The 15,704-nt window shown below is 39.8% G+C and overlaps 1 protein-coding gene across 1 annotated transcript in view; it reads left to right on the forward strand.

Moving 5' to 3' along the window:
- ANTXRL (ANTXR like) overlaps positions 1-15,704 on the forward strand; it is a 244,058-nt gene that overhangs the window by 206,952 nt on the left and 21,402 nt on the right. Inside the window, exons 15-16 of the mRNA XM_089687558.1 lie at positions 3,486-3,584; positions 15,035-15,202. Coding sequence (XP_089543684.1) covers positions 3,486-3,584; positions 15,035-15,202 — 267 coding nt within the window. The remainder of the gene's footprint in view (positions 1-3,485; positions 3,585-15,034; positions 15,203-15,704) is intronic.

Genomic DNA, 15,704 nt, shown 5'->3' on the forward strand with positions numbered 1-15,704 from the left:
AGGAGAGTGATTAATGAGCCATGTTTTGTGCTCTGAAGAAGCCTTGTATTATTGGCGCAAAGATCATGTTGAACTGAGACTTGCACGGCAATTATTGAGACTTTGTCCTACTTCATGCATTAATTGATATTGATACACTTTTTCCATACTGGATCACATTTAGTTAGCAGTTTATTTGTCTTCTCTGTTCAGTAGAATTTACACTTGGAAAAATAAAATGACTGTTTATTAAAAGCTATATCTACCTAGAACTGATAAATCAGCTTTCTATATGTCCCGAGGAAGCAATCGAGAAACACGTTTACTGATGAGGACTCATCTACATGAAATATCACTGTTATTGTGGCTTATCCATTATGACTATGATGTTATAAGTGTATGCTGTCTGTAGATGAGTGCAGTGTAATAATATGCAATAGATGCACAGAGATGTTTTTATGACCTCTATTTTGTTCCAATGTTTTTAAGATATAATTATTGTAATAATAATTTGTGATATTTTATTTACACCATGTGTGACAGACCCAACCAGGACAGGGGCTTTTGGAGGAGACTATGGAGGAGATTGGATTTTGTCTGCTTCTCCTGGTCAGAGCATGGAGCAGGGTCCTGAAACCCTTTGATCTATCTACAAGGTTTATGCAGCCAGGAAGTCCCCAGAACAGTGGTGCATCTCCCTGGGAACATTGTGTCAGTCAGATCACGCAGCTGCACCATCATCAGCTGGGGATAAGGGACTCTTTGGCACATTTATTGTTTTGCCCCAGCTGGTCCTTGAAAGCTGCATAATGCAGCATTTGCCCAGGCTACTATCAACTTTATATTATTAAAAGGAAAAGTACAGCCAAAGTTTTTTTGGCTGTACTTATCCTGTAGATCACAGAGGTGCAGTCATTCTGCACTCCTGTGACCCATTTGGAGTAAAGTGCTGGTATTAGCCATCAGTCTGCTGGAAGGGTTTGGAGGACAGGAGACACTGTTTGGTGAATGCACCCAGTTGGAGTGCCAAGCAGTCCATCACACCATGTATACTTCCTTTTTGTGCCAGTAAAGTCCGACTTCTATATTTGTATTTGAGATGGTGAATATTAATGGGATGTGGCACTAGTGTGGCCCTACATATCACAGCTTTGAAATTTCCACTGGCTTCTAATATCTGTAGAGGACTCCATTCCTAATGGATTTTGTTGTACCCTGCACTGTCCAATATGGAGCTCATTAAGGGAGTCTCAATTTATTACTTACATTTCTCACTATTTAAGTGTTTTGGTAAGTACTTTCACCTAAAAGCAGTTTGACATAACATCCCCATTTTTAAATTCTTGCTTTTCAATATTTTAATTATCGCATTTCACAGACAGATTTGCAAACACTCAGCTTAGTGGTCAGCTGTGCGCCTGTAATGGTGGCTGGTATTACTGCATTAAGTCAAGGTGTACAGGAAAATGCCACTTGAACAACAGACACCTCCACATGCCTACATGTATCCTCACAAGCTCTGAAAATGATCTTTAAAAGTCAAGGTGCTCTAATGAAAATACCGACCAGCTCTCACGGCTCACCCCTTCAAACATCAAACGCCCTTCCACTGGTTAGTACTGCTGTCCATTACAGTGATAATAGTATAGTGCATGACGTGAGAAGGCCCATGATAGACCCATTGGCCATGGAAGCTAGTTGCCATTTGTATCCAAAGGCATATTGAACTTTGGAGGGCTTTCTAAAAGCTACGGTAGGTGACATGGGCGCACCTGGAGGGTGTGGCACTTTACAGTGGTAAACTCAAAGGACTGCAGAGAACAAAATTACTTAAAGTCCCTACATATGCAATAAAATATATCTGCCAAAATTAACATTTCTGGTACATTCATTTGAACATCGTGAAAAGGGTCAGTAATTAATGAATGCTTCTGGGACCAGGAACCGATGGATATCAACCAAACGTCAACTGGCCTGGTTCAATTTTGTTTGGATGTTCATCTGTGAAGGTTTCCTGTTCATGGAGATGCTTTTTGATTTAAAATGATTTGGGAAGGTGTGCAATCTTTTTAGGATTATGTATACACTGTGAAATGTGTAAGGTGTCAGGAGAGTAAAAGTGCCAACTCTGTGCAACCAGGATGATATAAGTGAACACTGTGCATATCTAGCCCCACAGTTTACTATTACCAGCAGTATTTGATATATTTGAGTCACCCCTAGGCTGTATTAACCATCGTTTGCAATTCTTAGTGAACCTTACAGAAAGCATATAGGGCTCAAACAGCCCAGACCTGACCCATAGACTTGCTTTGAGAGAGGGGAGCAGTAAAGCCTCGCCAAGCCTAACCCACTGTCAAGTACAAGCCTACTATGTAGAAATGGATCCTGCATATTTCATGAACAAATATGGCTGTCTTCATATGGAAATATTGTTACAAATTATAAACTGCAACAAGTTAGCACTTGTATATAATATTTACAGTAAGCAGACCACATTTACAGATACATGGAAAAAAATAGATAATAGACAAGTATATCCAATGGAAGAAGACCACCTTATTATTGTTATTACCATGATGTGTGGGTGGAGCCAGAAACTGAACTGCAGAGATCCTTTTGTTGGTGTTCACAACCAATATACTGTATTATGAAATCTTGTGATCATTTAACTAAAGGCTAAACTTTTATTGCAGTGTGTGCTCCCGTGAGGGAGATTCACCCTCTATTTGTCCTATTTACCATTATCATTGAAACTGAAAGTAAGGCTATTTTCACACTGATCCACCTCAAAAACGCATAGGCGTTTTTACCGCGTTTGGCTACGCAAAACATGTGACTTAAAACTGCACCAAAACTGCTTCTCAGAGGTATTTTTCAGGCGTTTTCCATTGATTTCAATAGAAAGAGGCTTTTTTTTTTTTTTTTAACTTCCCAAACATGCCACAAAGATGCTGCAAGCAGGAGTTTTTACACCGCACCGCAAACACAACAGCTCCGTGTGAAAACATACATAGATATACATTCACACGCATAGGGAAGCAGTTTTCTTGAGCTTTTCAGGTGCTTTTTTTAATGCAAGAATGCTTGAAAAGCTCCTCAGTGTGAAAGCTGCCTAAAAGAAAATCCCAAGTTTTGGGTTTTCTTCATAAAAGTTATAGAGGGGGGATCTTCCCATGAGGACACTAGTTCTGGTGACTTTGGGGTCCCCAAGAGATTCCCTTAATTTGCAAGGATTTTTTCTCACTTTCTGCTTGGTTATGGGACAGGAAGTGTAGGGAAATCTCCGCAATGGGACAAAAATAGTGAAAATAAACACTACAGGGGTTATAACCCCCCTTACTCTATCCAAACTGAACAAAAAAAAGTTTTGACTATAGTTCTACTTTTAACCTGCTGACACCAACCCAAAATTCAAATATCAGTGTTCATTTTATATGTAGATTATAGCTATGCAGGTGAAACCGTACCATTCCATGTGTTAATTTATTACTATTTCACTACAGGAATCCGATGATGAGGATGGATTGCCTAAGAAGAAGTGGCCAACTGTGGATGCCTCCTATTATGGAGGAAGAGGAGTAGGGGGCATTAAAAGGATGGAGGTAAAGTTGAATAATAATAACAAGAAATTACATGAACTGTTCATTTTAAAAATGGAGAACGTGCTCCTATTATTGTACCAACTAGCAGTTGTGGTTAGAAACATGAATACTGTATAGTCGGCCTAATTACAGATGCAAGATCTTGCTATTTAGTAGCCCCTTGATCTTCCCAGGACCCGGCGTTGAGGCTGAGCAACTTCACCGGCATCAATGTGAGAGGTCTGCAAACTGTGGTTGAATACAAGTTACTAAATAGCAGTATGTTGTATTTTAATGCAAAACCTGCTTCAATAAACTCTGTACAGAATCTTGAAACTATTTTACTCCAGCTCACAGCCAATGGATCAGTTTGTTACATATTTATCACCAAACATAATCGGAAAATAACGTTTGTAGTCACTTGGGGACCTATGCAACATTATTATACACCAAAACTGGCACATGTACCACTGTCAGATAAGCCTATCAGGATCCTGCAATTTTAATTCCCTAGAGCAGGGGTGTCAAACTGGTGGCCCTACAGCTGTTGCAAAACTACAAGTCCCATCATGCCTCTGCCTTTGGGAGTCATGCTTGTAACTGTCAATCTTGCAATGCCTCATGGGACTTTTAGTTTGGCAACAGCTGGAGGGCCGCCAGTTTGACACCTGTACCCTAGAGGGTTCACAGTGAAGTGCTTTGCTGGGACTGCTTACCACACTTGTGTTTCTTCTATTGGGCAGAGAGATCTCCTGCCCGACAGAATAGTTCAGGCAGACTGGCTGAGGCAGCAGTGTGGTAGACGAGGAGCGCAAGTATTCTCCAGTCCAGTACACGAGGTGCTATTCAAATGTGATTTGTCTCATTGAGCATCAGGTACCTCAGTAAGTCTAGGTTCACACCTCTATTAATAAATGTGCTTATACAACCAATTGGCTAAATAAAAATTACAAACCATTCTATATAATACACACATGTGAGATTCCTTATTTCCAAGTGTTCTTGAATCTGAGTGAAAAATCCGTCACCATTGAAATCAGGACAGTGATGTGAAGACCGCCACCTCAATAGAAAAAATGTACACTTAGCAACATGATGATAGCAGAACACAGCTGCGCTCTATGCATTGTGTCATGCATGACATCGTTTGGAGCCCCGGATGATGTCATGTATGACAAAACACGTAGGGAAGAGCTGCATGCTGTTGTCATCATGTTCCTATGTTCCCAGAAGTGTGGGCATTATGTGAGTTCTGCTGGCTAAGAGGATTTCAGATTGCACAATTTCTGTTTAAACATGTGTGATTTTATAGTTGAATAAATGCTGTTAGAAGATTTTACACAATGGGAGTGCTTTGTCCCTATGTTTTTATGTGAGCGTGGAATGGATGGAGATATGTGAGCTGTCATCCTAGCGATACTGGGTCCCCTCAGAGAACATCCCTAGTGGTGTGGTGATCCCCACCTAAGTTGATATCCATGAGCCTTTGCAACCTCTCTAAACAGAAGGTCATTTTTGATGGGTAAGCCTGCATTTTTCTACTGAGGTGGTGGTCTATATAGAATGTTTGTCAATCTTTATTTAGCCGATTGGTTGTAGAAGCACATTTATTAATATATATATAATTAACTACAGACTGTGAACAATATCTCACAGTAGAACCTGCTGCTAATTGATTGCTTTCAGCTTATTTTGTTTTTTACATACTGTAAGTGCCGGAGTGTTTTTTTCTACACTGACACCAACCCTGAATTTATTTGTTGCTATGCTGACACCAATCCTGTTTGTTTTTTGGTTTTTTTTTTTTGTCCTGTTTCCATTTATTTAGCAAAAAAATAAAAAAAAACTCACTGGTGATTAAATAACACCACAAAAAAGCTCTAGTTGTATGAAAAAAATAACAATTTCATATGGGTAAAATGTTGTTCACACAATTGTCATTCACAGCGCAACAGCGCTGAAAGTTGGCCTGGACAGGAAGGGGGTGAAAGTGTGAAGAAGACATTTTGTTTTATACAAGATATATCTGGAACTCTCAATTTCTTTCACTAGGCTTAAACGATTGCCTAACCCTGGCTTAAAATAGGTTAAAAATAGGTTACCCTGCAAAAATAGTTCTAATACCAGTATGATTGGCTGTGATTCTCTATAATCTTTAGTCTCTAGAAATTATACTCCAGATAAACAATCTACAGCATTTGAAATGCCTGGTGTGTAAGATGCCTGCACCCCTGCTATGCGCCGTGCTTCCAGGTGCACAGTAGTGACTAGGGATAAACTTTGGGGTTGCAGGATTTGATCCCTTGCAGATTTTGTAAGTTTTCCCACATACAAAGAAATGAAGGGGCTATAATTTTTATCATAGGTGTACTTTAATGATACCAAAAATCCAGGAAAAAAACACATAATGCAAATGTTATAAAATGAGTTGCAGTTCAGTGAGTAAAATAAGTATTTGATCCCATACCAGCCAACAATAATTCTGGCTCCCACAGACTGGCTATGTGCTCATGTGGTACACAGATTAGTGCTGTCAATTTAAGAAGGTGCTCCTAATGACAAATAAATATAAAGTGCAGCGCTATCCCTAAACTTACTAAATAAATATAAAGTGCAACCTAACTGTTCAAAATATAACAGTGCTCTAATACCACAAGGTACTAAACCTATGTGCAAAATGTGCAATTACAAAAAAAGTGCAACCCGTGTAATCCCAAATGGGAATAAAGTGACAATTAGTGACAATCGCTAACAGTGTCCAAATACAACATAAGGAACTCTCAATCTTCATGCATGTGATCACATGTGTCCACACTGTGTGAATCCAAACAATAGCTGTAGTGGCCCCTCACCTTCTTTGCCAAGACCCCACAGGGTCAGCTTGCTTTAAAACAGGACACCACTCTGATGACTCACCGGGTCCTCCCCCGCCTCTAACACTCTAACAGCAGCCTCCTCCTCGGTTCATATATAAACAAAAACTCACATAGTGTAATCCTGTTTATTCTTCAGATAAATATATAATAAAATTGCCCACTCACATTTAGATTCTTCTAATCACAAGCCTTCAATACCCCATGCTATGAATCTCCTGCATGGGTATTTTGATACAGGGATTTAAAGTATGGCCGCACGCCGGAAATGACATCACCGCGCTCCCAGAATCCTCCTCGCGTTCCGACACGTTGCGTCACAGTAACACATGACTTCCTCAGGGTTGACGTCCACCGAGGACTGGATTCTATAAATACTACTCCTGACCCAATCAAAATTGGGGGCGGACCCGAGCGGCCATTTTTTCGGAGTCCTCAGATATTGCCCATTATTGCGGTGACCATATAACTGAATAGAGGATAAGAAGCACTGAGCCGGCCACCTACTCATACCACCCTCCCTATAATCTAGTGTGATTGTAGTCCTCCACCTAAGGGCTACAAACAACAACCATTAATAATATATTATGGCAATCCAAATGAATAAAATTGAAATAAAACCGGGGGACCTATATATTATAAAAACATAAAAACATACAAAATAACCATCATACAAAATAACCATCAATCACACTCAGTCTGGAGCTCCAGGAAAGATTTCGCCTCATGGGGTAAGAATGATCATCAAAAGTGAGGGATCAGCCCAGAACTACACAGGAGGAGCTTGTGAATGATCTCAAGGCAGTTGGGACCACAGTCACCAAACAAACCATTGGTAACACAATACAGTGCCCAAAAGGTTCCCCTTCTCAAGAAGTCCTGTCTGAAGTACAGGCCTGTCTGAAGTTTGCAAATGAACATCTGAATGATTAAGAGAAGGATTGGGAGAAAATGCTGTGGTAAGATGAGACCAAAATTGATCTCTTTGGCATTAACGTGAATCGTGGTGTTTGGAGGAAGAAAAATGCTGAATATGACCCTAAGAAAACCATCCCTACAGTCAAGCACAGAGGTGGAAACATTATGCTTTGGGGCCGTTTCTCTGCTAAAGGTACAGGTCGACTCTGGTGCATTGAGGGGCCAATGGATGGGGCCATGTATTGTAAAATCTTGGATGAGAACCTTCTTCCCCCAGCCAGAACACTGAAAATGGATCATGGATGAGTCTTCCAGCATGAAAAAGACCCAAAACATACCACGAAGGCAACAAAGGAGTAGCTAAAGAAGCAGCACTTAAGGTTATGGAGTAGCCTAGCCAGTCTCCAGACCCTGATCCTATAGAAAATTTATGGAGGGAGCTAAAACTTCAAGTTGCCAAGAAACCTTAAGGATTTAGAGACGAACTGTAAACAAGAGTGGCCCAAAATCCCTTCTGAGATGTGTGAAACCTCGTAACCAACTACAAGAAACGTCTTACTTCTGTACTAAGTCATGTTTTGCTTAGGGATCAAATACTTATTTTACTCACTGAATTGCAACTTAATTTATAACATTTGTATCATGTGTTTTTCTGGATTTTTGGTTGATATTCCGTGACACCTATGATACAAATTATAGACCTTTGTTTCTTTTACAAAGGGGGCAAAAAAAAAAAAAAAGGTGGGCAAACTTACAAAATCTGTAGGGGATCAAATATTTATTTTCCCCACTGTATAGGCAAGGTTTTCAGCAGCCACGTTGACATTGTGTTTAGCTGTTATAGGAAAAGCTTAGGGAGTGCTCTGATAAAGTGGATAGGGACAGATTAGTGTAGGCACTAATCCACCAAGTAGATGTAAATCCTTCACTGTATAACAGACAAACAGAGCAAAATGATGTGTATCTTGGGAAATTTGGAAGTGGAGAAAGGAAGGATTGTTACATTCTCATGCTGCCGAGTACTGACGTGTGCCCTGCAGCCTATTTAAATTATCCCCACATAGACTGTCTATAGCCACAAGAGGCTAAATGTACGTTTTTAACAACAATAAGTCATATCTTCTATTTTTTGCCAACTATGCCTGAGCCTACATACACTTCACTGCTAACCAACTATATGTGTTTTTCATATTTCCTAATTGTTGCCTGATGGGGAGGGGGTTACACACAATCCGATGGCTACAGCCATCGGGATTGTGTATAAAACTGACAAGCAGACTCCGGCCTGTCAGGTGGAAGCATTTAGGTGACTGCGCTGCCGCCCGATTACTTTCACACACCCCTGGTAATGGTGTGTGAGCATGCCCCCTTCCATGTATCCCGGGCTTCGCTTGCCCATATGCAAGCCCAGGACTGACGACATAGCGGGTGCCACTGGGTAGAGGGAAGAGAACTGATACACATCTGCTCTCCTCCCCTTCTTATTGGTGACCCAGAAAGCGACATGTTTGACTTCACTTCCGGGTCACTAGCATAGCTGGGAAGGAATGTATTGCAATGCGAACAGCATTGCAATACATTCAGTGGAGCACAAAGGAGGTCTTTTAGATCTTGCATGTCTCATTAAAGAGAACCTATCACCAAAAAAAGTCATCATACGTGATGAAAATAAAAAAAGTTAAGCAAGAAAACAGATTTTTTATTCTTTTTACTGCAAAACATTTTAGTTCCACCCAAGCACATAAAATCCCCCACCCCCCCCAAAAATGTTTTGAGGTCCCCCACCCTCACATATGGACATAAACGCACGCTTTGGGGGTGCTTATGCATGAAAAGGTTGATTGCGATATACGTTACATATCGCCACTCACATCAGAGTGAGCGCAATAATTCTAGCACAAGACCTCCTCTGTAACACTAAACTGATGACCTATAGGGGCTTTTGAAGTCCATCTTGTTCAGGGGTCTCCACACTTTTCAGTATGAGGGCCCCATCATATATTTAACATATAGTCATGGGATGAAAAAAAAAATATCTGTTTAGGTAATGAAAAGATCACATTTGAAGAAATTAATATATTTTGTTTTTTTATTAGTTTTTAAGTAATCAGCATGATACTTAAAGACTTAAAGTCCCCCTTACATTGGAGTTCCCCTTCCTTTCATGAGAATCTTCATTAGAGTCCCCCCTTGCATTCGGGTACACATCAGAGTCCCCTCTTATATAAGTGAGCCGTAAGAAATCTGGTAGTGGGCTGGATTTGGCCCAGGGGCCACAGTTTGGGGACCGTTGACCAAGTTCAACCATTAGAAAAAAAATAAAGAGAATAGAAAAATAGAAAAACTTCCATATACGCAATCCTATTCCCACAGCTGATCCAGAGGAAGGCACAAAAACCCCAAGAATGATCCAGTTTGTTCCAGTGGGGAAAAAATAAATTCCTTCCCTGGATAAAGTATCTTAAAGGATGCTCAGCCGGTAAAGGGACCACCTACATTGGCTCTCAGTGCAGTTTTTGAGCCTGCACACTTGTCGAGCGATTAAAAGTTCTAGCTGAATATATGCTGAACCTGACTGCTCAGACCCTTTCATTGGCAAATTTTTAGCTCTATGAGACAGCAGGACAGAAGATGTATTGTTTATGTGACAGCTGTTATAAGAAGCTGATTTTCCTCCAGGCAAAAATGCCACTTAGAATGTTTGAGCAGCTGCCGTCCCTTACTGTGTGATCAAAGCTTGTAATGGACATAAGTGTTTGAATTGCAAGCAGATCATATAACTTTCCCATAGCTATCTCATTGCAGAGTTGGTTAAATCACTAAACATAGCATATTTTGAGTCCAGTCACACCAACCCGGCCCACTGAGGTGCATTATATGCACACTTAGAAATACACGTCATGTTAGGGCACCTCATTCAAATGAATGGGCTGTCTGACACATCACAACAAACTAAAAATCATTAGACGTGTGCAGAACAAAAAGATCTGTTTGCTTCATTTTGGATCGATTTGTTAAGTTCCTAATTTTGTTTCTTTACATTCATAACAACATTTGTTTTGTTTATTCCTTTTCGACCGGATTCTAATTTTTCCAGTGAATTTGAAGTATTAGAATTGATCTGAATTCATTGTAAAGAATAGCTGGTTCTATTCCTTGCGAATTTCAAAGATGGTTATATTCTTACTGTATTCTATTATTTTCTATTCTATTCTATTATTTTCTATTTTGTTTTACATTATTCTGTTTTATTATATTCTATTCTCTTAAAGTTAAAATTTCGGAAGACAGCTAGATTCTATTTTCTATTTTATTATTTTCTATTCAATTTCTTTATATTCTATTCGGTTTTATTCTTTTCTATTCCATTCTATTTTTTTTTTCGGTTTTACTCTATTCTTTTCGAAATTTTAATTTCTGAAAATGGCTATACTCCTCATATATTATTCTATTGTATTCAAATCTATTCAATCTTCTTTATTCTATTCTATTCCTTTTCTATTCTATTCTTTTATATTCAATGCTACTCTTTTCTAAATTCACATTTTGGTAGACGCCTTTATTCTAACACTAATACACATAAGGAAATCAGCAATAGTCTGCAATATGTTTATATTTCAATATTGTTTTTGAATTTGATTTCATTTTGAATTTGATTCGAATTTCGGACGTTGTTTCGCTACTTCAGAGTCATTTAAAATTGCTACTATTGTAATTCGGAGATTCTGATATATCTGAATAACAAAAATTTCATCTGAATTTCGACTTGGAACGAAACAAACCGCACGTCTAAAAATCATGCATGCAAGCACTTTTGGTAGCACACTACAATGCACAGTAGTCCTTTGCCATGCACTACATTGGAATGGTGTGCTAATTCTGAACTGTATTAATGCACATATTACTGCAGCACACTGGTGTAAATGGGCCCTGAGGCTGCTTTCAGCAGCCAAGAGGGTCAATGGGCAGAACAGTGGCTAAATGGTTAGCACTTCTGCCTGGTAGTACTAGGGTCATTGGTTTGAATCCTACCCACGGCACTACCTGCCTGGAGTTTGCATGTTCCCCCTGTGCCTGCGTGGGTTTCTTTTGGGTACTCTGGTTTCCTCCCACACTTCAAAGATATGCTGGTAGGTTAATTGGCCCCTGTCTAAATTGACCCTAGTATGTGTATGTATGAATGTAAGTTAGGGACCTTAGATTGTACGTCCCTTGAGGGTTAGGGAGGACTGTTGTGAATGTACAATATATATGTAAAGAGCTGCGTAAATTGACGGCGCTATATCAGTACCTGAAGTAAATAAAAAAAATACAAAACTACCACTAGTATTAATTTGTAGCCTCTGCTTTAAAAGCACTGACACTGTACTAATGGCACTGGGCAGGAAGGGGTTAACATGACGGGCGATCAATGAGTGAACTGTGGGCAGGAAGTGTTTTACTAGGGGGCCGTGTCAGTGTGCGTCACTGTAAGCACACTGCTTTGGATGGCTCTGCTGTGCACAGCCATCCAAAGCAGTGTGCCCGAGCTGACAGGGAGGAGAACTGCTAGTAAACAAAACAGTTCTCCTCCCTGTCAAAGATGTTCAGTACTCACCGGCTGGGACCCGGTGATTGACGAATGGCGGCACGGGTAGGGGGCTCACGCACACGCCTTACCTGGAAATGTAAAATCACATTTTTATTTAATATATATAGTGGGGATCGAAAGTTTGGGCACCCCAGCTAAAAATTTGTATTAATGGGCATAAAGAAGCCAAGGAAAGATGGAAAAATCTCCAAAAGGCATCAAATTACAGATTAGACATTTCTATAATATGTCAACAAAAGTTAGATTTTATTTCCATTATTTACACTTTCAAAATAACAGAAAACAAAAAAATGGCGTCTGCAAAAGTTTAAGCACCCTGCAGAATTTATAGCATGCACTGCCCCCTTTGCAATGCTGAGGCCTGCCAGTGTCATGGATTGTTCTCAATCATCGTCTGGGAAGACCAGGTAATGTCAATCTCAAAGGTTTTAAATGCCCAGACTCATCTGACCTTGCCCCAACAATCAGCACCATGGGTTCTTCTAAGCAGTTGTCTAGAAAACTGAAACTGAAAATAGTTGACGCTCACAAAGCTGGAGAAGGCTATAAGAAGATAGCAAAGCGTTTTCAGATGTCAATATCCTCTGTTCAGAATGTAATTAAGAAATGGCAGTCATCAGGAACAGTGGAAGCTAAAGCAAGATCTGGAAGACCAAGAAAAATATCAGACAGAACAGCTCGCAGGATTGTGAGAAAAACAATTCAAACTGCACGATCCCTCCAGAAAGATCTGGCAGACACTGGAGTTGTGGTACACTATTCCACTATAAAGAGATACTTGTACAAATATGGTCTTCATGGAAGAGTCATCAGAAGAAAACCTCTTCTACGTCCTCTTTAACAAAAATCATCGTTTGAACTTTGCAAATGAACATATAGACAAGCCTGATGCATTTTGGAAACAAGTTCTGTGGACCGATGAGGTTAAAATTTAACTTTTTGGACGGAATGAGCAAAGGTACGTTTGGAGAAGAAAGGGCACAGAATTTAATGAAAAGAACCTCTGTCCAACTGTTAAGCATGGGGTTGGATCAATCATGCTTTGGGGTTGTGATGCAGCCAGTGGCACAGGGAACATCTCACGAGTAGAAGGAAAAATGGATTCGATAAAATTTCAGCAAATTTTGGATGGTAACTTGATGCCATCTGTGAAAAAGCTGAAGTTAAAGAGAGGATGGCTTCTACAAATGGATAATGATCCTAAACACACCTCAAAATCCACGGGGGATTACATCAAGAGGCGTAAACTGAAGGTTTTGCCATGGCCTTCACAATCTCTTGACCTCAACATAATTGAAAATCTATGGATAGACCTTAAAAGAGCAGTGCGTGACAGACAGCCCAGAAATCTCAAAGAACTGGAAGACTTTTGTAAGGAAGAATGGGCAAAGATACCTCAAACAAGGGTGCCCAAACTTTTGCAGACGCCATTTTTTTGTTTTCTGTTATTTTGAAAGTGTAAATGATGGAAATAAAATCTAACTTTTGTTGACATATTATAAGAATGTCTAATCTGTAATTTGATGCCTTTTGGAGATTTTCCATCTTTCCTTGGCTTCTTTATGCACATTAATACAAATTTTTAGCTGGGGTGCCCAAACTTTCAATCCCCGCTGTGTGTGTATATATATATATATATATATATATATATATATATATACATACACATACATACATACACACACACACACGCTTTTGCACACCTGTGCCACCCCGTAACAGTATAGCTGCTATAGGGCAATTAGGAATCGGTTAACGAGGTTTACCCCACATAACTGCGTACTGCATGATTTTGTGTTTTACCCTACAGTCTCTGTCCCAAACTGGTTGGCATAAAACTGGCCCCTGCATTGAGAAACCCCTGCATGCATGCCTGGGGAGCCTCTGCGCAAAGTTGGCAATGGGTACCGGGAGCGGGAATGCAGAGCTTTCCAGCACACGGCAGTCTGTTACAGGTACTTTGGAGAGGAAATGATATCTTGACCACTGGTGCCTGTATAGTTCCAGCCATGTAGGAACATTTTTACTCCCACTTATCACAGACGTAAAGTCAAATGACACTGGGTCATTTTTTATTGCCAATGATTATTGTCACAAGAGTAGTTATTACTTCTGCTGGCTTTTGAAGCAGAGGTATCTTTTATTTCCACTGACCATAGATACAGAACTATTTAATTCTCCTATTAACCATCATTGCAGGGGTATCCACTGACACAGAGGGGATTTTGAATTCCCACTAATGCCATGGCATTAATTATTCCCACTGACTACTGATGCATGTGCATTTTTTACTAGAAACTTACCACTAACTCAGGGGCACTCCCATTGATGCCGAGGCATTTGTTACTCCTGACTGCAGACTTAGGGGCATATTTTTACTATGGCAAAAAAAAATGTTGAACTTCCACTGTCCACCAGCTTTTTTTGCAGCCACTGAGCTCCGAGACAGGGGCATTATTTTTCTTCTACTGACCACATTATGGCCCCCAAATAGTGAACTGGCCCTTTGAAAAAGTTTGGGGACCCCAGCTCTAGAAACTAGTGTATGAAAATTCCAGGACATCAACAGTTTTCTGAAGTACCGTAGCAATCACAATTATTCTACACTCAGAGTGGCTTACGTACAACATAATATTTCCCCTTTTTAAAGTTTAGCTAAACACCAAATGTACCTATCGACCAGGTCTATATGCTTTATGCATTAAGTTACACAGGCTTTACCACTTGTGTTAGATTTGAACTTTGCATGTATCAATGATAATATGAATAAATGATAATCACAAAGAACAGAGACACTACAGTGATGGATGTACACTTTCCACTGCAAGCCCCTTTCTGTTACCTTCTAAATCACCACTCATGGAGATTTGGCAAACACTTGGCTGCCATTATTCACAAAGAGAAATGGAAGTACCTCCTTGGTAGTGCCTCAGAAGAGCTGTGTGTTTGGTTGGTGGTGCCTGAACTTCAGCTTTAATGAGCAGGTCTTCTTAATATTATGGCCACTGAGTATTTCCAGTTTTACTTGATTTGCAATTTATATATAAAGAAGAATAAAATAGTTTTTTTTTTTTTAATTATTACTGTAGGTGAGATGGGGTGACAAAGGTTCCACAGAAGAGGGTGCCAAGCTTGAGAAACCCAAAAATGCAGTTATTAAACTTCCAGAACAAGAATATGAACCCTGGGAACCAAAAGCAAAGAAATCCTCAGTACGTCGTGGCCCTCAAGAGAGAAAGTGGTACAGTCCAATCAAGGTAAAGATCATTTTCCTTTGTATATTCTGTATATTTTGTGACTTAATACAGTACCTAATTCTGACAGAACACATTAATGAATACATTCTAGAGTTCTTTACTATCAAACGGCTGCTTATACAACATTAAACAATGATACCTCCGTAAGTGAGTTCACAGCATTTCCCCACAAAGGGGTCTAACATCCCTGCCAGAATTATTCAATTTATTTTACACATTATTTTACATGATCAAAGGAAACCGGTTTACAGAAATAAGAACATATGAAACCTAATCTCTATCGCTCATCTCTTTGTGCAGTGCACAGGTTTTCTGTGTCGTACATCAGGGGACACAGAGCAGGCTAATAATGACTATGTGGGTTATAGACCACCAATAGATGAATGGACACTGGCCAACCAATCAGAGAGGAGGTCCTCCCCTATATAACCCCTCCTACACAGAAAGTACTTCAGTTTTTTCGCTAGTGTCTGTAAGGTGGTTGGTCACTGAAAGTCACATA

This window comes from Staurois parvus, unplaced genomic scaffold (genome assembly GCF_062004578.1).
Source record: "Staurois parvus isolate SC_StPar_1 unplaced genomic scaffold, SC_StPar_1.0 ptg000430l, whole genome shotgun sequence".
In the NCBI taxonomy this organism is placed as follows: Eukaryota; Metazoa; Chordata; class Amphibia; order Anura; family Ranidae; genus Staurois; species Staurois parvus.